The sequence below is a fragment of the Ptychodera flava genome, chromosome 7, assembly GCF_041260155.1.
Source record: "Ptychodera flava strain L36383 chromosome 7, AS_Pfla_20210202, whole genome shotgun sequence".
In the NCBI taxonomy this organism is placed as follows: domain Eukaryota; kingdom Metazoa; phylum Hemichordata; class Enteropneusta; family Ptychoderidae; genus Ptychodera; species Ptychodera flava.
This window is the reverse complement of record NC_091934.1, coordinates 15358148-15385580: the sequence shown is the minus strand read 5'-3', so window position 1 is coordinate 15385580 and position 27433 is coordinate 15358148. Positions and strand designations below refer to the sequence as shown.

The following is a 27433-nucleotide window of genomic DNA, read 5'->3' as shown; positions in this document are numbered from 1 at the left end:
GCTACTCTCGCCAACAGAATTCTACCGGTATTGGGGTTAAAATTTAGCCATCGATAATATCACTTGAAATTATGTACAGGCACTGTTGATGGGTTTAACTCTGGGTGTGATTTTGGGTGTGGAAAGCAATAATTGTTCTTCTCAAGCTGTGCAAAAATGCATAAAACATAAAATTAATGTTACAGTAGCTGTTTTAACCCTTTTCCTACCCGACAGTATCACTTCCCCATCAGCCAAGTCAGTAAAACGCAGTATTGAGCTAAAACATGACATATTTTCACACACTTGGCTTGGTCTGTTATAGCGTCTTTAGTCTGAAAATATCAAGTTTACAGTATTTATGTTTTCAACAACTTTCAAATGTACAGTATTATGTTAAAATACACCATATGGAATATGTTGTGTTTCATTAATTTTAACCATCTTGACCTGGTGGTGAAATATGGACTTGGCAGGAAAAAGGCTAACTACGTTTACAGAGGTGGAGACATGACCAAGTATATTGTGTTCTTTTCTGTTTGAGAGGCCAATTCTGGCAGTGAGTGCAAGGCCGATAAAAATAATAATTTTAAACAATTAGAAATGTACTGGTTATAGTTGATTCCATTTCAATTTTAATAAAACTTGGAAACAAAATTATTCCCTTCCTGTATAAATCTCTTTTTTTTTCATGCCCGAGTAATAATATTTCTTCTTTTCTGGAGCAGAAAATAGAAAATGATTACGTCATGGAAAATAGAAGGGATTAAAGGTCACATCTTCTGGAAGTGTTAATTTTTGCTCGTATGACAAAAGATAACCCTCAAAGTGGGTGACTGTGTGTGAAAGTGTGATGTTTTCAGCTCTGAAATGACATAACACCTCATAAATTTTTGTTAATTTAATTTAAGGGTTTATAATTTAGGTGGGAAAAAACTGAAATTAGATAGGTGTAAATGGATATCATAAGATTTGGAGATGTGTTGGATACATGTAGACTGATGTGCATAATGTAGGAATTACATTAAATGCTTTCCCAAATCGGCAATAGCGCTGATCGCAAATGACTCATTTTTTTCTCTCATTCATAATATGCATAAATAAATGTCTGTCTGCATTTTCCGAGAGAATGATGAAAATAAAACCTGCCAGTGTTACAACAGATACTAAAAGTTACACTAATTCATATGAATTTATGGCTCAGACTACAAGCTGCAACAACAGCCATGCATACAACAACAAAATTTGTCCGAATTTTAGGCAGCATTGTCCAATGTTGCATGCGAACCGCTATATTTAGTAACAAACTTGAAATCGCGATCAACGCTATTCAACGTGGTTGACCAAAGCATTAAGCAACTGTTGCTTAGACAACGTCATTTGATAAACATCTTTCACAAAGTGCACCTGTACATAGCTCTATTATTGAACCGAAAGCTACATGTATACATTCCATTTTTGGGTCTAAGACTGGCACTTTTCTCTCTACAGTTATTTCTTCTTGTTACTTCTTGTAGCTGCACATTTTCATTTTGTGATTCACCTGTCAGTGAATTACAAAGTTTACATCTTGCACATTCAATTTCCTTTTTTTTGCAAACAAACGAGATGTTGATTCCATAGCTAATCATACCATATAGACTTGTGGGAGGACAACTTCTATAGAAAATTGATTAAATTAAATTAAAGTGCATGATTCCTATTCCTTCCTTGCTTTTAACTCCAGGCTGGTACAAAGGAAATTACTAGTAACTATTATTTTGTACAAAATAAATCACACCGGAATCAGAAATACATTTCAATGAAGAATACATATTTCATTGATGCCATTAATTCTCTGTCTGCCAGACGTTATCTTTTTTCCTTGTCTGTGTTCTTTATAATTAATTTATTGAGTCTGCCTTTCTTTTGCTCAGTGCTATCCAAATGGCATTTTTTTTGTCCTATGAATACACAAAGTGAGTTACATGTATACTGTGAACCAGACAGTGAACTGACTAACTGGAAGTGGCATAGAAGAGCTGGTGGTTTTACTATTTTTGTCACAGAATGAACTGTGAACATAACACATATTGGTAATCAGTATGTGTCTGTTTTGTTAATACAGTTTAGTAACTGCCGAGAGGGTTGTCTCGGCTCAGTACATTGGAAGAGAATATACATGTATAATCAAGGATTTTTATCTCACACAACTTCGTTCAGTCGACACCCAGGTATGATATGAAAGCAAGTGATGAGGTAAAAAGTATCCAGGTCATAATTTGATGCAACGTGAATAGTAATAATGATTGTTCAGATCATACCAGAGGAACCTAGCGTTTTTCCCCAAGATATTCCAACACAGCTTGGCCAGACCACATCATTTGGAGTGAGTTAATATTCATCGCTGAATGTGCATCGAACATCATGTAATTTGTCATCCTGCAGAAAAATAGACTATGTTTGCTGAGACAAATTCATGTCCTAACCATGACATCTGCCTATGATTATTTTTCAGATTAAGGGTTTCTGGAATAACCCCCCCTTACCCTTCCCATCAGAATTGAGTGATGGAGTCCAGAATGGTATCTCGGCAAGCCACTTCGCCGCTGGCAATGGCATCATCGTTAGATCCAGCTGCCTGCGCCACGGGGAAAACCCTGAACAGCGGTTTATCCCGGAGCAAGAGTCTTGTATTTGATGAAGATCAAATGGAGATGCCTCATGGTAAGTGCAAAAATATATACATAAAAAAAAATGGATTTATGATCAGTGGCTGTTGTAGCAATGTGTTATGCATGAATTATCACGATTTGCAGGTACGCCCAGAACGTGCAATGAGGCCACGTTGTGTTCTTTTTTTGTCAAGTGCGACTTCCCTTCTGAATCGGCCGCCTATAAAAAGACTCATCCTTGGGTCTTCCCCAGTACCTTCATTTGCTTATCAAAGCCTTCCTGCACTCCACAACATTGAAATGAAAATTTCCTCTTTCATTTTCACCACTTAATGCATCCTTCAGAAGTGCTGGTACATGATGCAATGTCTTTTCACATTTAAAATTCAAGAGGGATAATTTGATGGCCAGTATACTGATAGTATCATGAGAAATCAGCCTCCGTTTGCTTTGTACCGTAAAATACAACAGCTATTAGTAAATGGTAGTGCATTCATGCTGAGACGACAAAGGTGTCTCTGAATATTACTCAGAAAGTGTAACTTGGCTTCTTGAGAAATCGCCAACTCAGAGGGACAATATGACTTTGTCGATTGTGAATTCGTTTTGCACTAGTTGAAATGTAGTTATAAATATGTGTGTCTACATTTGCAAACTTTGACGTTGTATACTTCAATAATTTAATGATGTAACTCTGTGTGGTTACCAGGATTTTACTCCCATTGAAAATTATCCATGACTTCATTAGTCCCCACGGACACCGTCCGGGGGGACTTATAGGTTTGGTCATGTCCGTGCGTGCGTCCGTCCGTCCGTTCACGCAGATATCTCAGAGATGCCTGGAGCGATTTCATTCAAATTTGGTACAAGCATTACTTATATGTCATACATATGTCATACAGATGCACGTCAATTTGTTTTCTGATACGATCCAATATGGCCGCCAGGCGGCCATTTTATTACGATTTTTTCATGTACAGAGCCATAACTCAGACATGTTTCAACCGATTTTATTCAAACTTTATACAAGGACATTGACCTATGTCATACATATTCACGTTGATTTGTTTTGTGATACGATTCAATATGGCCGCCAGGCGGCCATTTTATTACGATTTTTTCATGTACAGAGCCATTACTCAGGCATATCTCAACGGATTTTATTCAAACTTTATACAAGGACATTGACCTATGTCATAGATATTTTCGTCGATTTGTTTTGTGATACGATTCAATATGGCCGCCAGGCGGCCATTTTATTACGATTTTTTCATGTACAGAGCCATTACTCAGGCAAGTTTCAACTGATTTTATTCAAAGTTGGTATAAGGACATTGACCAATGTCATAGATATGCACGTCAATTTGTTTTGTGATACAATCCAATATGGCTGCCAGGCGGCCATTTTGTTACGATTTTTTCATGTACAGAGCCATAACTCAGGCATATCTCAACGGATTTTATTCAAACTTTATACAAGGACATTGACCTATGTCATACATATTCTCGTCGATTTGTTTTGTGATACGATTCAATATGGCCGCCAGGCGGCCATTTTATTACGATTTTTTCATGTACAGAGCCATTACTCAGACAAGTTTCAACTGATTTTATTCAAAGTTGGTACAAGGACATTGACCAATGTCATAGATATGCACGTCAATTTTTTTTGTGATACGATCCAATATGGCTGCTGTGCGGCCATTTTGTTACGATTTTTTCATGTACAGAGCCATAACTCAGACATAGCTCAACCGATTTTATTCAAACTTTGTACAAGGACATTGACCTATGTCATACACATTGATTTTTTTTTGATACGATCCAATATGGCCACCGTGTGGCCATTTTATATTACGTTTTTTCATGTCCAGAACCATAACTCAGACATGTATCAAGCGAATTTATTCAAAGTTGGTACAAGGAGATTGACCAATGTCATAGATATGCACGTTAATTTGTTTTGTGATACGATCCAATATGGCTGCTGTGCGGCCATTTTGTTATGATTTTTTCATGTACAAAGCCATAACTCAGGCATATCTCAACCGATTTTATTCAAAGTTGGTACAAGGACATTGACCAATGTTATACATATGCATATTGATTTGTTTTGTGATACGATCCAATATGGCTGCTGTATGGCCATTTTGTTATGATTTTTTCATGTACAAAGCCATAACTCAAGCATATCTCAACCGATTTTATTCAAAGTTGGTACAAGGACATTGACCAATGTTATACATATGCATATGGATTTGTTTTGTGATACGATCCAATATGGCCGCCATGTGGCCATTTTATTACGATTTTTTCATGTCCTGAGTACAACTCACACATGTATCAACCGAATTTATTCAAAAGTATTTTTATCACAGACCTAATGAAGAGGACTCTATCCTCTCTGAGGACCTGTAATCAAAGTACCCATTAACAAGTGGGGACTGTGTCATCAACGATGACTTGTTTTCAAGTAGAGAGAGACAGAATTTGGTAGTTCAATGATTCTTCATGTATTCAGTTCAGCTGAACAAAATAGAGGCAAAAGAATTTCATCTAAAGGGGGTGGTCGTTGGAACTGCATCTGTGCAACTTACTTGTTTAGAAACAATGTATTTCATAAACAATATCTAGATGCATCACATCAACATAGCTATGACATTTAAATGTTACATTGTACATTATATCAAACAAGTCTTAATTTTCATCTACCACCAATGTACCTTGGATACAGTGTTTACATAGGTCATATGGGTCCCATACAACCTTAGAGCGCGGTTCTGACGACCTCCTCCCTTTATAAAAGATTGTTAAAAGTAATGTCATCTAAAGCGTACTCCCTCTGAGATCTGGCAAACACACAAATACTCTCTGGTTTTGGTTTTATTTGAAGTGTCAATGGGGTTGAAAAGGTGTGTCAATGTATTGTATCAGGCTTGTCTTCGATCAACATCACAAAATGACAAAGTTTAAATGATTTTGCTGCTAGACTATTCATCAGATCATCACATTTCCCTTTGAAAAAACTACTTGATGCTGATTGATGGTTTCGTGTATTTTTAATCAGTCCAACTTCCTGTGACTGTAATAATCAGAAAGCATGTCTTCTTTGTTGGCTTGGCTAATAATGAAGACGTGTATAATATTGGCTGTAATCCATCATTGTCTGCCCTTGTCTGTCTAGTGTCATCTTTTCAAAATCCACTGGGTCTAGAGGGATTTCATTTTTGTGCATACATAGATTCATAAGAAATATGTCGTACATGTTTGTTCAAACTGTGACAAAAGTGTTAATATTCTATACATCTGCTATTTACCAATGTGCTGTAACTTTTTTTCATCATTTTTGACCAAAAATCTCAAAAACTACTCGTTTGAAAGCCTGCATTGGTTTATATGTTCCAAAGAATGACCTCACTCAAGTTTGTTTAGCCTGAGATGAAGTTTGCTTTTTGTATTTTGAGGTTTCAGTATGTCTTGTAGAAAAAGTTCTCCACGTAGACCTACTGTCTGAAGACTGTTGAATATTCATGGTTTTGTTGATAAGAGAATGTTTTCGTAAACTACATGTACTTGCTCTATTTTTATATCAGAAATTTGGTATAAAGGGCCCTACTATAGTATTTGTAGTACCCTCAGTCAGATTCGGTTATTAATTATAGTAAAATTGAAAATTTTGCAGTGGTAAAGAAGTGTCCTTCAAAAGTGTTTTTGAATGCACGCCTATGCATCTACAGTGTACTAGCACCCATAAATATTGTGTTTCAAATTGAGCAACTTTGCTTTCAAAATATATGCACATAATGATAGTCAGTAAATAATATAATATATTTTCAAAAAGCATAATTATCAGTTTGATAATATTTAAGACTGATAAACTGTACGCTGTTTGTCAAGATCAGTCAATTCTATTTAATACAATGTACCCATATGAACCTGAGATGAAAGCAAGAATATCGGGTCTATAAATCTGTTGTTGCTGATGGAACATATGGTAGGTTCTGTTTAGAGCCTCATGTACACATAATGTATGTTGAGTGAGCGAGCGGTCACTGTACCTGACGTTTTTAGAGTTACACCGAAGTGGAGTTGGTTTTTGTGATCAGATTAGTCATAGCTGTAAATTTGTTTACTGCCTGAGAATCTCAGTTGATGACACAATATTACCACCTTGTACATGCACCCTTTTAGTCTGCATATCAGCAAGAACAAACTCTTTGGCAGGGATCAAGTAACATCCCTGTAAGTAAAAAGCGTTTTCAGATAAGCTGTAAGATAAAGCTTCATCAGGGGAGTGCTGTGTCTGGGCATAGCAAAGAATACCAGTACAGTGAAAATCATGTCAGGTGCAGTCTTCAAGCTTCCTGTCTGGGTATACTTGAACTAGAACTATTAATCAGTAATCTCCAAGGACCATGCCTCTCAAAACTAGGTTTGGTTTTTTTCGACACCTTGACATATGGCAAATTGGCACTTTGGAAGACAGATTCAAAAGCTGAGTAAATCAATTTGTTGTATTGAGTTTGCTCATCATGCTGATTAGACAATCATGGAGGATTATCGATGTGTCAATTTTTAGCGCACATTCCACAATGTGGAGGGTATAAACTAAAGAGAGTAAATGGCCTTGTGTGCCCACTTTTGAATTAGAGAATTGCCCTTGAATTGAAAGCATCCTCTCAATATCCAACTAGTTGTCTACAGCTAATTTTAAGGTGTACCTGGGAACAATGATACCATATAGTTTGATTCAAATCATGGAAAACTGGAACTGGAATATTTTATGGTCAGTCAAAAATCTTCCTCAAATTGTCTAATTGATGTGTGGATCCCTGATAATGTCTGAAAATTAGCAAGTACATGTATAAAAAGCAGTAAATGTAATATTGTATTTCAGATAAAATTATTATCACATGTACATGTACTTCTAGATAATTTTGAGCAACATTATTTCTTGTCATTTTATGTCGTAAAGGTGTCCAAAGGAAAGATTTGACCATTCATAAAAATATTTGGTCTGTGAAATCACAGTCATAACCTTAGTCAGATTTGCTCATGTTGTAGCAAAAATAGCAACTTCGTAGTGTTTTTGGAAATTTCAGTCGTGGTCCTTCCAGTTTAATGTGCCTAATTTATTAAAAATGCAAATTATCAATTAGCTGACATGAAAATGCAACTAATAGAATTTCTTTGTCTCATCAATATCCATAGTAAGTTTCATAAAGTGTGCTTAAGTCCTTCTAGTCTTATGTCATTAATTGGGAAAGTTTGTAAAATATGCAAAGTAATGAAAAAATGATATAAAAAATGCTTAACAAATTTCATCAATGTTTGAGTATAGTATCTTCAGTATACATTATATTTCTAATTAGGAAAGTTCATTAAATATGTGAATTTGTATTTTGCTTTCTTCCAAAATGCATCAAACATTGTTGAGCAAAAACTTGAAAATGATACTTGCCCCGTAATTTCTGATATTTCTGCAAAACCTTCCTTTCAACTTTTTAAATGCCCAGCTACCAATCAAATGGCTTCTTAGATACCAAACAAGCAGGGACACTAGTTCATCTCTGATTGGCCACTGTTGTTGTTTCTGTGGACTGTTGAGCAAGATAACAATACAAATACTTTCATTCTAAATTTTTGACCATTTGTCTTGCCACAGTCTCTCCGTACACCGGTTGGGAAACATCTACTGTTTTAACGTGTGAAGTACTGGATTAGGAATTGTATGCGCATTGTGGTTTGGCATCCGTATTTCATACCCATTCTTTCGAACATTTGTTACCAAGAACTACTGATATTTACTCTAATATGTGAAGCCTGCGTCAACCATTTCAAAAAATGAACAATCCATTAGGTTTTGGAGAGATCGGTCATTTGGTTTAGTTGTTTTGATTTCTGTAAAACAAAATGTCGGTTACGGTAGTGCGCCTGCATTCCAATGCGTGATCCAAGTCTAAGTTCTGCCTGATAATAAACTTTTACGACAGGTATCACATAAAATGTGGTGTTTATTTTGGTGTTGGGGTGGATTGTATTCAAACCGAAATGAAGCCCTACACTTACAAACACAGATATCATATCAAACCATAAGGCCCATTGTAACAATAGGGACCCAGGGGGTTCCAAACCGCTGTGTGGAGGGACTGTGGTCTTGCCTGCACTGGTAAGCATAGGTATTATGAAACCGCAACAATTCTGTCTTGAGGATGTAGCAAGTCTTCTTGAGGATGTAGCAAGTCCTCTCACAATTTATCAAACGAATTCAGCCATGAGAAGAAAATTCCTGATTGAGTCATTAGTAATTGACGAAAACGTGTTCCAAGGAGATGTTTACAAGTGTTCAATGTGTCTGAAATCAAGCAAAGGCCAGTGCTCAAAGGTGCCTCAAACATTTTATTTACACAGATGGTTTTGAAATTGATGTTTGCAATTACTCGGCTGTAACCTCTCCATACGGTAGGGTTCAATCAATTTGTATTTAAAACAGCTTAGGCTACATCGGACATTTTATCAGTCTGAGAATAGAGTTAGGGCAGAGTAAAAGGAGTTTCACTGCTTTTTGTACCATTGTACACTTTGTATGTTTGTTTAAAGTGGATAACTGGAATTTGTGCAGCGTTGTACCTTTTGGTTTCTGGTCATTGAGGACTACTTGATCACTGATGTATTTTGATTGATTGATTGAAATTGATTGATTGATTGAAATTTAGGAGTCAGTTATTAATTAGCTAGGTAGGTACAGTAGGTAGGTAGTAACTAGTTAGTAAGGTAATTACCAGTTAGTTACTTGTAATTAATAAGGTAGATACTAAAAAAAGTTTTTTTTCGCCAGTTACTACATTAGTTATTTAGTTACTTATTACATGTACTTAAAACACCCCCCCCCCCCCCCCCAGCTCGAAAAGGCCAAGGATCAGGATTAACTGAGTTGTTATGAAGATTATGAGACATCTTTTGTTTTCTTTTGAAATTGCAATCATTATATAAATTTGTTGCTAGATTTTTGGATTAAGTCAGCACGGGGGTTTAATTAGTTAGCCAGATACCGTACATGTTAGTAAGCCAGGTATTTGTTAGTTATTTATTTGGTCAAATGTAGTGAATTTTTCTGTAGGTATTTGTTTGTTCGTTCGTTCATTCATTCATTCATTCATTCATTCACTCATTCACTCCCTCGATAAAAAAGGTATACCCATTCACATAATTGTTGACACATATTTCAAGCAATCATCACCATGGGTAATCAACCAGACTGACCTTAACACAAGTCTTTCAAAGCTGTGTCTAACACTCATTAAAATGGCAAAGTTCTGAGAACTTTTGTGAGTACAGAAGATCAATAAATCCAGTAGAAATAAATAGGTTGCCAGTAATAGACATTCATAAAAACCTGGAGAGAAAAACATAATCAGTCGATTCTGTTAATACTTATGAGGCCACACCATGGAGGTCAAAAATACGGCTGAACACACACTGGCTTATGTTGAAGAGTTCTTCAGCTGTGAGTGCCAGACATTAACATGTGACTTGTCTCCATGGCAACCACTAATTATTGATGAATTGCAGGAAAAAATTTTTCTTTCACACTGCCCAAGATTGCCATGATTTCTACGCCTGAATATGTCTGGATAAAGAGATTAGCTGGATGATTAGTTGATTTTTAAGCAGTGAATAAACTTTCCAATTAAATGGAATTGTTATGTCAGAATTTATGAATTCAATGCACTGTACACTGGCATGTATCATGCTGTAATTTAGATTAATTTCTATTCATTTTCATCAACTCGGATCATAAATCTTTACTGTCTTTTTTTTGTTGTCATTATAACAAGACAATCAAACCACATCTGTCCAACTGTGAGGCTGTCTCAGAACATTTACAAATTAACAAAGATTTGACTTTAAATATTTTTGTCATTTTGTTCATGTCATGGAATATCTATTTTATTCAATTCCCTTCACACAGGTTCAATGAATTGCAGAACATTATAAAAGCTCTCAATGCGTAATCATTTCATACACTGTGGCACTCTCATCCACAGTCAAAGTTCATCATCTTGAGAAATTTCATACCTCTCAGTATTTAAAGTAGTATTGGCCTAAAAAATGAAAGACTAAGACTTGAAATGTTGCTCAAACTTTCCTGAAGGAATCTTTCAACCATTCTTAGACTCTTTCAAAATGACGAACAACAAAAATCAGGGGTCAGCATGGAGATTTTGGTACCAGAGATCCAAATTACCTCAAATTTACTGATATTTGCAATTCAAAATGGCCACCATTCTCTCGTTAACTCTGTTGGAAAAAATTTAATTTTTGAATTTTCACAAAAATAAGATTAATGAAAAGTTAATTTACTCAAAGAGCTTCAAAATGAGCCCACACAAGTGATAGATCAGAAAGACATCGTAGAAATTTGAGAATCCAAATATCTGTCACAAGGCAAATTCTACCGTTAATATCAATTTAAATTGTGTTATATACTACATCTTCAAGGAAAATTTTCATTATGCTTCATGATGTTAGGAACGTACAAAGTAACACAAAAATATCACAGATAATATACCGAGTTTTCACAACTACTGTTACTTTACTTCTAGTACTTTGGTCCAAATCAATTTATGGGTACATTCAAATTTCAGTCAATAATCAAATCATTACTGTACCGGTATTACAACAATCATGTCAGCCAATGTTAATTGTTTCTAAATCACCTCCGATCAACCAATCACATGGGGCTTTTATCTTTGATATCAATTCCTTGCCATGTGTCGTACAATTACATTTTCAGACACAATCACAAAGTCCATTCAATACACACTCTGTCCACCAGATACTGATCCCTTTTTGTTTTCACCCACTTCAAATGTACCTTTCAATTACAAGTGTATATATTCTCGGCCGACCTCAAATTAACCCATGTATCAAACACTCTGGCATCGACTGACCTCGATGAAAGGTTACACAGAGCCTGAGAACTTGCTGAAAGCATGTGCTGAGTATTAATGTACACGTCCACCACCTGTGTAATTACAGTCGATGGGGTCACCGGGTCCTACTGTACAATCAGCAAAGTAGAAGATTGAAGTAGAAAAGCCACATTCATTAGGGTCTGGTGACTTTCTGCATGGTGTTCTTGTTGACCTTAATTTATCTAGTTGGTGAAAACTTTCAGGAACAAATAATGCTGACAGACTGCCTTTTAAATTAGATTTTGTCTCAATTGAATCACTATTGATCCTTGGTAGGTGATCATACTCAATACACTTTTTATTTCCAAGGTCTGTATGTACCTATCTGGAAGGTCCTTGAATTTTAAAATGTCCTTGAAAGTTCTGGAAAAAGTCCTTCAAAATGAAATTGAGTTCTGGAAGTCCTTGAAAATTGATAATCCACCCACAATTTTCAAAAATGACATGATCATTAGTCGTATTGTAAACAATGATAAGTAAAATAAATAGAAATGATATGTAGAAATGATGATATGTGGAAAGTGGCATTTTTGACCTAAAAAAGTCCATGATAATTACTGAAAAAAGTCATTGACACAATGACAGTCCTCGAACTTAAAGTGACTTTCAGTGTGGGGACCCTGAATTGCAAAATGAAGGTGCTTTTGTAATTTTGTATCCAGTCTACCAAGAGATTTGCAGTGATAAAAAATTCATAGCTAATGTAAGTATAATTCTATCATGATGTGTAGTATTGCACTAATGTGTTCACTGTTTATATATTTTGGGATTATTTCATGTCTAAGAAACAGTCAGATGATATTGATAGGACCGACCAATACTTTGTACTGGCTACTCCACATCGCTATAATTTTTTTATTTCCATATTCGGTACAATATGATGTGCTTCATACAGAAATGAAAGGCATTTCATTTGTATGTGATGTTTTTCCTTCAAGTTTGAAGTACACCACGTCATACATCTTTATACTTATCATGCATACAATTGTATGCTAATAGATAAAAAAGAAATTTCAAAAGATTACAAGATACCTACAGCAAAAGGCAACACAGATGGATGAAACAGAACACAACTCAACTAAGCGTGCACTAAAACCATACATGGTGTTGCAAAACACGCGCAACTTGTTTGGTGTGATGAAACTATGAAACCATGTTGAAAATCCGCAGTGCATTGACCTTATACGATGATGGTGTATCGCCGGAAAGTCTAGCAAATGTACCATCTGTGATTCAGAGTCATTGCCATAGAGCTCGTCTGTCCAACCACTGTTTAATGCATGAGAGAGGTGGTTAGTAATTTCTCAACAGTGTCAATCGCATGACTAGGCACATCTGCTATCATCCCTTGTGATCTCGAGGTAATCGACAAAAACCACGACCACCTGTTTACCATTTGCTTCCGGTGCGTGAAACATTTATGAACTGGGAGATTCAGCTGCTTTAAATGTGTATTTTCATGAAAAAGTAATGCATTGTTTTCTCGGTTTGTGATAAAAAAAAAATTGGCAGTTGATCTCATCACTCACCACAGTAGATGTGCTTCATTGCAGTGACATTTTGCTCATCAATATGTAAATAATATCATGTTTTTAGCTCCCATTTGCTCTTCTGTTTATTATTCATTTATTTGTTGCTCATTAAAAACAACTGAAGCAGCAAATTACACTAGGCACTGGAAATGCAAATAAAAAGTTACAGAAGAGTCAGCTGAAAAAATCTATGTAAAGTATGAGGAGCTAGTCAGATCTGTTTATGTATATATGTATTATGTATGTATGTATGTGTGTGTGTGTGTGTGTGTATGTATGTATGATTATGTATGTATGTATGTATGTATGTATGGTGTCCATCACAAAATCTTGAAATCATTGCATGTATAACCTCATATATTTGCTTTATACATGGCAAATAGATTTTTGTTGAAACTATCATATTAGTCATAAAAAATATAAATAGGCATTAAAAGTGCAAAAAAGATCAAAAATTAAACTTATGAAATGCTAGTCAGAGAGATTACTTTGATACACATTGGTTTTTATTTTCCAGTGGATGCCCTCTGTCAGTACTTTTGTTTTATTTAATTTAGGATGCAATTTTGCATATTTAAATTTTTAAAAAGCTGTTCTAATTTTCCATTTAAAAAGTTATATATGTACTTGTTTGACAGCATTCAACTTTATTAATGATACTCTGATGTTAGTTGAACTTCAGAATTATGAATCATATCAAAATCTAACTTGTTGTACCTGAAAAGCTTTTCTGTCATGTCTCACAACAGAAATCATTTCAGAGGTGCAGATACATATTTCAGGTTTCACCCGGTCCTATCGTCAGTCAAACGTTGGACCTGGTTTTCACCCGGTCCTATTATCAGTCAAACATTGAACCTGACAATGTTTTTAGTCATAGTATATTTGACTTCATATTTTAATTTGGCAATTTAACATTCACTGAAGTCAAGTATTTTTAGCAGTTACAATCACAATCATGTGTGCCTTTGTAAGTTGAAGTATGATGAACATGTGACATTGAAAATGCCATTGTCAAGTGAGATGCTGTCTTTTGATACACTGAAATTTGCATGATTGCATCATGGCAAGGAAGCTGGCATTTTCCACTATGCACTGCAGCAGTTTAGATTTGGAAATACTAAGAGGGAGTATCCATTTTTACTTGATCACCCCAATTTTCTGTGAAACATTTCCACAATCATCTTTGATGACAAATGTTTACACCAAACTGTGCTGGTGAAATTGTTGACTAACTCAAGGTACAGTGAAAATATTCTGCAGCTTAGGCAGAAAGAAATGTGTACAATTATATTCTTAGAAAAGATACCTACATAGCAGGTTTTGGCTTTTATCAAAGGTATCTCCAAAGCGATGTAGACAATGATGAAATGGTTTTTCTGACAGACGTTACAGATATGCTAGAGGGTAGCTGCTTTTTATTTGCATAATGATAGCTGGAGAACTTGCAGGAAGTGGTGAAGCTTGTTAACGGTGGACCATTATTTTACAACAAAGTCTTAGGGAATCAAATGTTTATGTCTGTCTCGCCACAGAGTCTCAAATTATCTGATCTATAGTGCATATTGTGTCCAAACTGCAGAAAGAAGTATTGTCATTGACAAGACCCAGGTGTTCTTGAAAACCTTTATGCAGACAGTGAATTCTTCAAAAGTAGCATTTCAATCTTTACAATTGGTACCGTATATAGCCTGTAACTGCATCAGCTCTTTGTTATATCATTTTCACTCTGCATTTACTACTTTTGAGCTGCATTTTCTGCCTAAGCTATATGTCAAGCCAATTCTCATTGACTTAGATATGGGTAATTTTCACATAGGAAAACCATTTTAAGAAATTTTATGGCTTCATTTTCTAGCAGGCCTAAGGTCGCAGGTGCAGCTTTCTGTCATAAAGGTACAGTGCTGAAAGTGAAAGCACCCACTAGCATTAGATTATTTTGTTATTCTCTTTCGGCAATACTTTAATATAGAAAGATTTACTTGTTTTGTATCCAAGGTATTTTTTGTGTCCTGTCATAAACGGAATTTTTTGTGTGGAAGGGCATGTTTATTCTTGACAGTGCTTAACTTGACAGGAAAATCTAAAGCCTGGAAAATTATGATTGTTGAGAGTTCATCTTTGTTCAACAGATGGAAATGTTTTTTCGGCATACTGACGACATGTCAGCAGTCATTTTAATGAGTTCAAGTCAAGTTGTGATTTCAATCATGGTGTACAAAACTTTCAACCTAGAGAGAGACAATAGAGAGACAAAGATGGCAACAGACAAACCAATACCTTAGACATTGTTACAAGGAGAGAGCATTTCCAGCTCTACCCCAGCATACATATGCATGTGTAAAACTGCAGTTACTGTTACAGCAGTAAGTGATCGCAGAGCCAAGTGTCCACTGTGGCATCCGAAAAATCACAAACTTCTGGTGTTCCTACATGTACATGTGTATATTGGTAGTGGATACAAATGTTCACAAATTCAAAAACCTGCTATATATATGCATGTAAGATACTCTTATTGTTATCATTCTCAGCTTTGTGTGGTTATAACGTTAATGGCAGTGTGGTAGACGAAAGTATGGAAACACTCAATTGCGAAAAGTAAAGGCAAACTTATCGTAAAACAAAGTGATGTTGACTGCAATAGTAGGACAATGGCCACATTGATGTGTTTGATGGTTTAGATGAGTTATATTGTACATGTATATCTATGACAGATTGTTACTGCAGGGTTAGTGCATTTGGCATTGTGGCAAAGGGATGAATAAATCGTAACATGTGAAGATGGCAAGTTTTGACTGAATGTTATTTCAATCTGTAGTTTTGTTCGTCAGAAAGTTGTGTAAATTTCTCATTTATCTTGCTGGAGTTGGAGATCTCACATACAGTATTGTTTTGGAAGACGCATGTGTATATGCAGTGGTTATATACCAGGCCTCCTGCCATCTTGTCAATTATTGATGACAAAAGTATTAGCCAAGTGCAGACTACATTACAATCTTGTGTCAAACTTAAAAATTGTTCAAAAATACACTCCATTATGGAGTGGAAAAAGGTATTGACATCGTTGATCATTGTCTTTTTTGAGGAGCTGATTTTCCAGTGCTAAATATTTTCCGCCCATCCAGGAAGGGTTCTCATTCCATTAAAAGATTCCCACTTCAATTTGAAGGAACGTCTTTCCCATGTACTACAATTTCTATTCAAGAGATAATAAAGTCATCCATAATTAAAACTGGAAGCTGTCATCCACTGCAGGGATATTGGAAACTTTGAAAGTGGATGACTTTGAAATTGCGCTTCCTTTGGTACCAAAAGTAATTACCCGGATTTACTTCACCACATGCTACTAATTTGTCTTTGGTGGAGGGATTTTCCATGAACATTGATACTCAGTAAATCATAGCAGGGGGATAGCTAGAAAGTTAAACACAGGAAAAAAACAAAATTCCCCAAGTTCTGGTACCAAAGGAAATACCAGTATACTGGTAATTACCTAATAAGGGGAGAACCAATCGATTTTGAGGGGGATTTGTCAAAAAAAAGGGGGCAGGTGAGAAAAAGTTATGTTATTCTGTAAATGGCTTGTGAAGAAAATTGTTCTGGGATCATCCAGCAGATTCACATTGCTTCTGCACACTAAAAAATAATTCGATGCAGGACTCACAACGATAAAAAAAATTGGCTGTTGGAGCAATGGGAAAAAATGCTGCCATACCCATTTCCTTCCATCCTTACCTCCAGAAATCTAATGGCTTCCCTTTAACTCAGCATTTTTCAACTTCTCATGCATTTTCTGATCCGTTAGTTCAGTTCATAAAGTATAGTATCCAAACTGATGTCCTATTCCCAAAATCATGCCAAAATATATATGTCTCCATGTTTAACTTGACAACACAATCTGTATACTTAGAATGATACTGTTTGCAACTAAAAAAATTCAGTCCAGATTACAATCCATTTCACAACACTCGCATATTATTCACAAGATGTTGTATTTGCAAGGTAAATTCTTGCGTTTTATCATTTCCGACTTTAGGGAACAGCAGAAGAAATGAAAATATTATCAGAATAGCCATTTTCCCAAAATTTTTAGGGTATTGCTGATCCTCATTAATTAAGGAGTCCTGCCCAATTGCTATAGAAGATAACAAGTTGGCTATTCAACATGACTGGAAATATAGATAGCAGATTGCTGGAAATATATCAGATTGTTTCTCAGGCACACCCATGTTATAAAGAACTCACATCTGTGTAAAGTCACATTTACAGATTGACTGCCATTCGCTTCTGCCTGAAGTCTCAGAATTGGAGTGAATTATATAGCATTGTACTGTGAAACAAATGGGAATAGCCCCACAGCGACCGATTTACAGCCAATAATCAGCACGCCTCAGTGCTACAAGTCTAGTTCATTCCCAAAGAGCTCACCTCTATGGGATTGTTCTGACAGAGACGGGGAATTGCCTGCCATAAATCATGGCCTATAATTGCCGCAAGTTCAAACATTGACTGAAGATAAAATGCATTCACAAGTTCTACTCTGTCGGAGTCAATATTTTACACACTTAGGAGGAGTTGGCCATTTCAGCTTGCCGTGAATCACCGTGCAGCTGACAATTTGTAACACGTTTTCATGTCAGATTTTGACTGAGATTCAGATCTCCATTGATACAGTACTACTGATAAACGGAATACAGTCAGAATGAAATACTGAAAAGATAGCTTTTGTTGCATGCACACTGTTGATAGTTTTGGAAACCGTAGACTTGCACGGTAGAAATGGAACCTGTTGGCATTTTTTAAGTTCAGACATGATAATCCATATGCAGATATTGTGACAGGTATACCAATTGAAAGAAGAAAACTTTTTTACAAGTTACACTTTCCCAGCCAAGGTGGGCATTGTCGCTGACGTCCCGCAAAGTGACAACCATCTTTAAATATTGATCTACCTATAACATTAAACAAACAGGGGATATTGCTGTGCTTTTCAGGCTAAATCAAAGAAGTCATTACATTGCAAATGTGGCTATAAAATTGCACATAAATGTTTTATAACAAATTTCTCGAAATTACATGTTTCACTTGGTTGTCACATTCTTCAACACAGATGCAACAATGTTCAGTTTCATGTTAAAAATAACAACACACTGTAGACTTCATATAGAACAAATATTGACAATCTTCTAATTATGGTCCATTAATGCCAACTATACATAGAGAAAATTGTTCTAATTTCTAGAAAGCATTTTAATGGGGTTGATGATCAATATTTTGCAATGCACTACTGTACTGTTAACAGCTTGCATATATGTTCAAAATATCAAGACATGGAAGTTACAACAGAGTACATTCCTAGGCAAGCCATGTCCGTATGTACAGTTTAGAGATAAAAATATTCCCACAGGAGTTAATTCAGAGAGCTGAATTGTCATTTCTGCTTGCCCATTTGCTCATTTCGCTCCTGACCCTCAAATCCCATCTGATGAAGGAAAATACCATCTATTTCACTGTAAAGCTAAATGAAATAGCCTCTGTGTCATTTGGGAACGAGTATCGGTTTTCAGCATGAGAACATGGCGATTAATGTTGGACTTTAATGTCAGAACAAAAACTTAACAAGTAGTCCCGTAGTGATTGCATGGGACTGACCTCAATCACATACGTGTCATTGCATTTCACAGTGTCTCAGGGGCCTGGCTATATAATTAAACAAGCTTGAACCCAAGGGGACGTGTGCCTGTGATTTAATACTCTTTCCATCAGATCATGCTGGCCGGTACTGCCTGTCTAGTTCACCTTAGTTTTAATCAGTTTGTAATAACCCAGTGTCATGTAGCTGCCTGACTTGTCTAAAATTAACAAAAATTTTCAACTGATTCTCATCTGCATTCAAGTTGAAAAGTGGAAAGTTGAAAAAGGCAGGAAAGAAAAAACTCGTCATCTAGGCATAGGTTGCTCCTTTTGCCAATATTATGTGCAAGGTGACACTTTTTGACTACAAGAACCAGGAAGAATTAATTTTGCATTCACGAAATTCTCCCCTAGGAAAGTAAAGAACCAAGTACCTTTCATATTTTTTTTGATGTAGCACATAAATCATGTAAAAAATTCATCTTTTACTGTCAAAAGTGGCATTTCATTGTACATGACAGAATTTTGTAATATTTATTGACTTGAAGGCATCAGAAATATTTTATGATTTTATACTTATTTTGCTATTTAAAAATAAAATTTGCTAAACTTAAAAAATTAATCAGATTCATACTAATGTACCGTATATATGATAAAAAATTGAAGGCAAAATGTAAGGTGCTGTCTAGATTTGCACATGAGAACATGCTTTCACACACAGTTCTACTCACTGTGTTGTTGATAAGGTGAACTTGCAGTGACACAAAATCGCTTGCAAGCATCGATTTGACTGAAGTGTAAATCAAATTTTAGTCCAAAAAGGGAAGTATAAGTAAAGCAGGCAGTGAGAACCCTCCCAAGTTCAAAATTCACTTTGCCCGAATAAAGCAATGATCCTGCCCACCAACTGGCTGTCACAGTAAACCCAATTGGGTCATCAACAAATTGAATAACACTGCATCTCAAGGGCGGTGTTTGTTTCCTGCAGGCTTGGTTTCAAAATGCCACGAGTAAGGATACTAAAGTGTAATTGAATTTGACGGAAAGCCCACTTCTCTCGTGTGAAATTAAATCAATGGAACAAAGTAACATAACTTTGTTAGTGCGTTCACACGAGAGAAGAAAAAAACAAATGGCATTTTGTGAAATTTCATAGATGAAATAATTCAGACTTGGGTGAATGAAATCTACTGGAAAATACAGCAAAGTACCCTAGAAGCTTAATGTGATTTTGCCTTTTTTCTTCAATTGTGTGAACACGAAATTTTTGTGAAAGAGGCTTTCAGTGCAGTCTGGAAATACCAGACACGTACAAAACTGTGTATAGAAAGATATCTGGTCCTCAGAGCAAGTGACTTTATCAGTATTACATCTGATAAACCCGAATATTATGTTCCATTCAAATGAATTTGCAAAGATTGATTTTTCGTGATTCGCCAAAAATTGCTGTTCGCATCATTTGATTTGGGCTGTGCAGTATATTGTATACATGATTGATCCAATTATATCTGATGATTCAAGCACTGTCACTCTTAGGCTGTTTTCCACTTATGCTCTCCTTTTCATTTCTTTCTCACACCAAGGGGCATTTTCTTTCTGTCTGGACAGTTGCATTTGGCAGGTTTTACTCAATAATTCCAAGCACAGCTTGCACGTATTGCCTACTTCCTTCAGAAGTATTATGAAGGGTCATAATGACAGCTTTGCATGGAAAATACCCCGCGGCGAAAACTGCGACTCCCAAATAATGGGATCTCGCAGGAATTCATCCAATAAAAGCTCGCCATCCCCACTTCGTTTTTTATAGGCACGTATATTTGACCTACTCAGCAGTAAACGCCATAAGCCTCGGAGCTAGAAAAAGATAAAAATTGATAATTTTATAGCAGCCGATGAGTGGGAGCTTTATTTGAAGGCTCGGCAGCGACAAGCAATAACTGTCTCCTCAAGTAGATTGTTAATTATTCACTGAGCGCGGTGGGATGGATTTTGAGTTCATCCGTGTGTCAGGCTTACTTTATTGCTTAAGAAGCCCAGACGCTGCCCACAAACGGCTTACATTGAAACTAGGATGGCAAGAAAGAGGTTTTATTATCCTCGTAACAACTTCTTTTGAGCTTGTACAATGTACAGGGGATTCCGTAGATTGCCCGTATTAAGTTAACTACATTTGCCTCAAGATCAGTGGGATTATTTTCACTGAATGGATCGATCACTCGATAGAATAAATCTTTCAATCAAGGTCTGTGAAATTCCATGGTAATAAAGTGCCTACTTGTGGGATGCCACTCATCTGAGAATTGGCATTCAGTAAAACTGTAATTTAGCAAAAGATATATGAAATCAAATTGCAAATACAAATGCAGATTAATTTAACTGAACAAAATGAGGTCTGACACCAATGTATGAGACTTAGTAAATAATTGATTTATATGAAAGTAACATTAGTTATCGGTTGATATTAGGTGAATCATACTAGTTCAGCGTGTGCTCATAATTCAGTGTTGCAGACCTCTTGTATTATGTTTCCAAAACTTGTTACTTTACCAGAGGGATATCGCTTGGATGAAATAGATCACTCAGTGCCAGGTATACATACCCATACATTCGTAAATACCTAATGCATGAAGTACAGCATGAAAAAAAATATGATGTACGGTACTTATGCAAAGTGTGTCAATGTATGATTTACATATGCAAATCACATGATTATGACTGCGTGATTATCAATTTTTCATATGTAAAATATGTATCAATGGAGTTTTCTGTACACAATCATATATACAGTTTCAATACTGTAGAGCGCTTTTGTCAGTTTATCTTGTATCACGGTGACTATAGAAGTTGTAAAGATATACCTCCTGAGATGTTTGTGACAAGAATTTTTTCCAGCTTCTGATGCACCTTTGCTTTGAAGTGTGTTCTATTTGTTAGCATCATTGCATGGTCCTCACAATGTTCATTGAGACTTCAAAGGGTATAGCAACACCGACAAAGCTGACACGTAAAAATTGAATTTTACCTTCAAGTATAGTCATTGGACTCAAACAGAAGCACATTCTGGTATGCATAAACTGGTATTACATAAACAAGGAATGTTTCTTAGTGTTTTGTTGGTCTGCAATTCGGTTTATGTGATTTTTCTTTGAAAATGCTCAAGTCTCTCCACTGATATGTGGCTTTTGTTGAGAAAAATTTTGCTGTCAGCAATATGACATGACAAAAAGAGACACAATAATTTGATTTGAATCCAGAAGGTGTATGATTGGTATATCTTGTTTAAGCATGTACCATACAAGGGGACAGTATTGTACAAAGGTTATGATAAGACCATGGGATCAGTAAACTTGCCTTTTAATTTCAGATTAATCAAGTTTCTGTTTCTTTCTTCCACAGTTCATTCCTGCATCAACAGCATGCAGCAAGGGGTCACCATGATCAAGGTCAAAGGTCCTAGCCACACCATCACAAGGACATTCTACCTGGACCAAGACAGGTGTGCCATCCGCTGGAAACCCTCCAGGAAAGCTGATGCCAAAAGTATGTATAACACCAATTTCATCATTTTTATCCATTATTTCCACAAATTAGCCTTTTTCATGATCCCAGCATTACGTTACATACAGGGTTTTTACATTAGACAACTTAGATCAATGTACAACTATCTCAAAGCCAGCCATCTTTTCCCAATTCTGTACAGAATTGTAACTTTTTGTCTAACAAAACTTTGCTTTTTTATCATTAACCAAATGTCCACTTTTTAAATGTGGCCTATCATATATAAAATATCAAGATCTGAGGTAATTTAGGTCCTTAAAAAATGGCCTACACAAACAGAGAAATGTACCTTGGCTATTTAGGGTATTTAGATATTATTCCCTGATGTTTTTCCTCGTTCAGCGAAGGAAAATATGAATGACGTAATGACTGTGTCACCACAAGTTGAAGATAAGTGGTGACACGGCCATAACGTCACTCGTATTTTCCTTTGCTGAACAAAGAAATATAATAGGAAATAATATACTTATCACATACACAAGCAAAGACTTCATTATTTTGTTGAAATACGTCAAGTAGTTTTACATAACACGTTACATTGTCTAAACTTTTGAACTACTTTTAAATTGGGAATGATATCAATATACCATGGCAGAGTTGTCAATCATTTCTAGTTAGTCGGTTGCGTGAGTGAGGAATACTGAAGTCATATTTGTGGAACAAGTGCCAAACGCCTGTTTGGTCTACTGTACATGTACCTTCCGTGAAATTATACAAGATTTCAAAGATAGCATAGGCCTGGAAATGTAACGCAAACAAAGTTATGCTGGAAAGGATTTCTATAGCAACAAAAATACCAGGATGTAGAGTCCCATTGCAGTCATGAAATTGCCTTTTTTACGTATTTAGAAGGTACTTCAGACAACAATGCATCTAATTTTGAAAGCAAGATGAATAGCTCAGTGTAATGAGGGATTCAGAAAAGCAGAACGGGTCAAAGAGAATCAAAATGCACTGATGTAATCGGAGGAAAAAATCTTAGACAGACAATGAGGCAGGAATTGACGTTTAGTTCTGCCAAATAACCTTGATTTTCTGGATGAAAGAAGAGTTTCATTTCGTACCGACCGAAGTCGCAATGAAGGTTAACTAACCATCTCGACACAAAATGAAACCATACAATCATGAGTCATTGAGATGGATGATGTCACCCTTTATCAGATGACACCGTGGATAATCTTTTATATCCACAGACTGAAATTCAAAACTCCCTGGCATGTCCTCATGTACACTTTAGATAATTTTTTTTTTGATGAAAAGCGATGTCACAAAGCATGGCTGCCTGTCACTTGTCAAGTACCGATAGATAAAAATGCAAGATTGTGAAAAAACTGACTCAGCTGTCTCGTCAAATAAACTAGAAGTCAAGAGGTCCTGTGTGTGCTGATAGTGATTCACAATGTCCAATCAGTGACAATGAGTCTCCTCTACAGTAACTAATTAATCTGTTCGCAAAAAATGACCAAAAGAAGAAGATTGACAGACAAGCCTTACCTTGTCTGTCAGTCTTCCACTTTTGGGTCATTTTTTCACAAACAAATATATTTGTACACATAATTCCTCCAATCCAAATTTTGTTCATTCAGCACAAATGAATTGACCCTTTGAGTGCTGTAATTTTTCCCACCAAAATTTTAGTGCAACATTTTGCCCATTTTTATGAATTTTTCTGTAATTTTTTTGATACTTTTGAACCAAATGGTCATTACATTGTATCAGCTACAGTTTCTTATCAAAATTTTGGCAAAAATTGACTGGGATATATTTTTTAAAGGCAACAAATATTGACTTTGGCGCTCAAAGGGTTTAGGGTTAGCAACCTGAAGGTGTTGAAAAGTTTTTTTGCATCTTTTGTCAAAAATCAGAAAAATTTTGTGAAGGATTTCATTCATCTTCAAATGTAGTTTTGGGGTGTCATTTCAAGCGATTTTACAACTCTGTGTTGGTCAGGCTGTGTTGTTTCAAGACGTGATAAATTCAAACCAATAGCACTGTTCACGGTTACAGGTTTGTGACTAAATATAGCTATACGTGCACAACATAGTACACGTAGCTTGAAATGCAGACAAATTTTATCAATGTTGCATATGTGGCTGTTTTTGCAGCTTGTACTTTGAGTCTTAGACATTTTTCTTAGTATTCATTGCTACACTAGCAGTCGCCTACTAAGATGTATTTTTGTCGTTCTTGCATGCGTAATTTTCAAAAGCGTAATCTAAAAATGTGGACAAATATTTGATTTTACATATATTAATGAGAGAACAATGACGTAAACTGTGAACAGTCTTATTGATTTTAATGTTAAACTGACAGAGGAAGGCACAGATTCGGGAAAGCATTGTCCAATATTAATTATTCAAGCGTTCAGCTGTACAAAGCCTGCTTAATTAGGATCTGCAAATTCCTGTAGTATTATGTCATTGGTTTAGAAATTCACAGATTCCAAAGTATGGAATAGGAAAACTGATTTCATCGGAAGTGTCTTTAATGCAAGACATTCTTCTAAAATATTCTTGTGTACATCAAAAACGTTTAAACCCCAAAGAAGAAATATGACAAATGTACATCTACGGCCCTTCAGTATAACTACTGTATATAAAGAACCTGAGCTAAATGAAATCTAAATCACTGTGGGATACCTCCATGTATTAAAATCTAACGTAAATGGTAATTGATACTATGGTCATATCCCATAACCATTTACCTTCAAATATAAATTGTTTCCCCCTTTGTTCTTTTTTATTCAAAATTAAAGAGTTTTTACAACCCGGGGTAAACCAGCGGATGTCTGTCGCCGATGTTAAGAAATTTCATTACGCTAATATCAGCTTTGATTGTGCAGTGTGCACCCTTGAGTTTTTGTCATGCAGCCATTAAAGTGCTGCCTTGAGGGTCTCCGGAATCACACAGTGCATAGAGTTCTGATATACAATGTGTCAGTCACTTTTCCTTTCTATTGTAATAGACTGTAGCAATTATGTCACCGCGCCCTGCTGCTGAACAGCATCATGGGTTGTTTGGACCTAAAGTAGACGCTGGCTGTGAAGTTATGCTTTCTAAAGTATTAAATGTCTACTGTTCTCATTCTATTATTACATATGATTGATCGACATGATTGTTGTAATAGTCTTCAACAGACAATCAGAAGCTTTCACTTTTGTTTGTTGGAATCATCATCTATTTTTTGTTGTCTTTACATTTGGGTTCATGACAATCAATGACTCATAATGTTTTCGCTCTTTATAGGATGTGCCTTGAAAATGAAAGACTTAAAACTTTTGCTCAAACTTTCCTCAATGAAACCTGTAACCATTCTCTTGTCAAACCAAGAACAAAAAATCAGGGTCACTGGGCAAAGTTTGGCACAGGAGAAATAAATTACCTAGTAACATGTACTGATATCGTAAATTCAAAATGGCTGCCATCCCTGTGTTAACTCTATGGGAAAAATTAAATTTTTGATTTTCAAAAATCTAAGGCTGTGAAAATATTTCTCACTCCATGAGCTTTAAAACGAGTACCTACAAGCGGTAGATCAGGAAAGCATTGTAATTTTAGAGTCCAAATATCTGTCCCCGAGGCGCATTCTACCTTAAAATGCCAAAATTATAAATATTACTTTTCTCAGTTCCTCAGTATACAGATATTCATGTTGCAAGGTGTTTGGTTTGGAAGCAATTCGCATATCTTCACATAACCTGGTTGTGTATGCAAAACCAAAGTTAAACAGCATAAAGGGAAATAGGTGTAACAGCTGTCTGTCAAATCATTATTGAAAATAATTGGATCAATTCAAAGCAAAGTTACAATTCAAAGATGATTGAAACGGTTCTTTAGATTGCCAGGCTTTACAGAGAGAGGAAAATTTCCTGAAAGAGACTCAGAGGTACATGCATGAATGGCACTTCTGTTGCACAGAGAATTTGAAAAGAGAACTGTTGATGACAGAAATAGCTTTCTTGTAATTAGCATTCATTTTCATTTCAATATGGCAGACAGACCAAAATAATCAGCTTTTAGTTGTGTGGTCGTCAGGTCTAAACTTGTGTGACTTTTTCACGTAGCAAGTACCATGATGACTCCAAACAGATTGCCCTGGCTCATATAAAACAGGGTATTTTCTTGCTCAACATTTGCCTTAAGTAAGTCAAAAAGCAACAAAATTTAAATAAAACAGTGCATAACATAGACAATTTTGGTTGTAACTATCTCCTCAGGTAAGTTCGTTGTACAGAGGTCCGTTTTGATCTCTGAGTTGTAGGACGGAGGATTTGCACGACTTCGCAATATATCGAAACATACCAGTACATGTAGCACAGAATGTAAAGTATCAAAAGCAAGTGAGGTGTAAGTGTTAAAGTAGAACCCTTAAGTTACAGGAGATTTCAATTTAAGGTCAAGTAGAAATTTCCTGTCAAGTACAGAAAGGCAATCCACCCAACGTCATGACCAGAATTGATAATTTTTTTCTTCTTTCTCGATTGCAGTATCCATCGATTCGATACGTGAAATCCGGGAGGGTCCCTGCACGGACACGTTCATGAAGCATGCTGGAGGTCAGTTTGACCCGGCCTGCTGCTTCTCGATCATCCACGGCAACCAGTGCGACACGCTTGATTTGGTTGCCAAGCAACGGGATCATGTCACAGAGTGGATAGTTGGTCTGAAGTTTGTACTCGCCGGGGTGAGTGATGAAGACAGCCACACACGGCAACAGAGGCTACGGGATCAGTATCCTTGACAAATCAAATGAAGAGATGTTATTAAAAAGAAAAAAAATTAACCATGTATATATATTAGGTGTTTTGATTATGTGAAATCTCATACTTGTCCTAGATTTTGTTATAAAGGCACGAGCTGTAACCTTTGATAAACTTTCATTATTTTTGTTCAGGAAAACAAGTACATCTTCTCCTCGCTGAAATATATGGAAAGACAAAGTATTAATCTTGCAAATATGATGCAATCTGTACAAATTGGTCATGATGACGCATGAATCTACCGCCAGTCTGGGCTAAACTTCAGCTGTCAATCATACCATTGGATATCACGCCAATACATGTACTTGCTAATTATTATACTCTACTGATGATGTGAA

The 27433-nt window shown here is 36.0% G+C and overlaps 1 protein-coding gene across 1 annotated transcript in view; it reads left to right on the top strand.

Annotated features, from left to right (window-relative positions):
* Positions 1-2540: 2540 nt before the first annotated feature.
* Positions 2541-27433, top strand: part of LOC139136294 (1-phosphatidylinositol 4,5-bisphosphate phosphodiesterase eta-2-like) — a 50651-nt gene continuing 25758 nt past the window's right edge. Inside the window, exons 1-3 of the mRNA XM_070704021.1 lie at positions 2541-2685; positions 22174-22317; positions 26823-27066. Of these exons, the coding sequence (XP_070560122.1) occupies positions 2541-2685; positions 22174-22317; positions 26823-27066 (533 nt within the window). The remainder of the gene's footprint in view (positions 2686-22173; positions 22318-26822; positions 27067-27433) is intronic.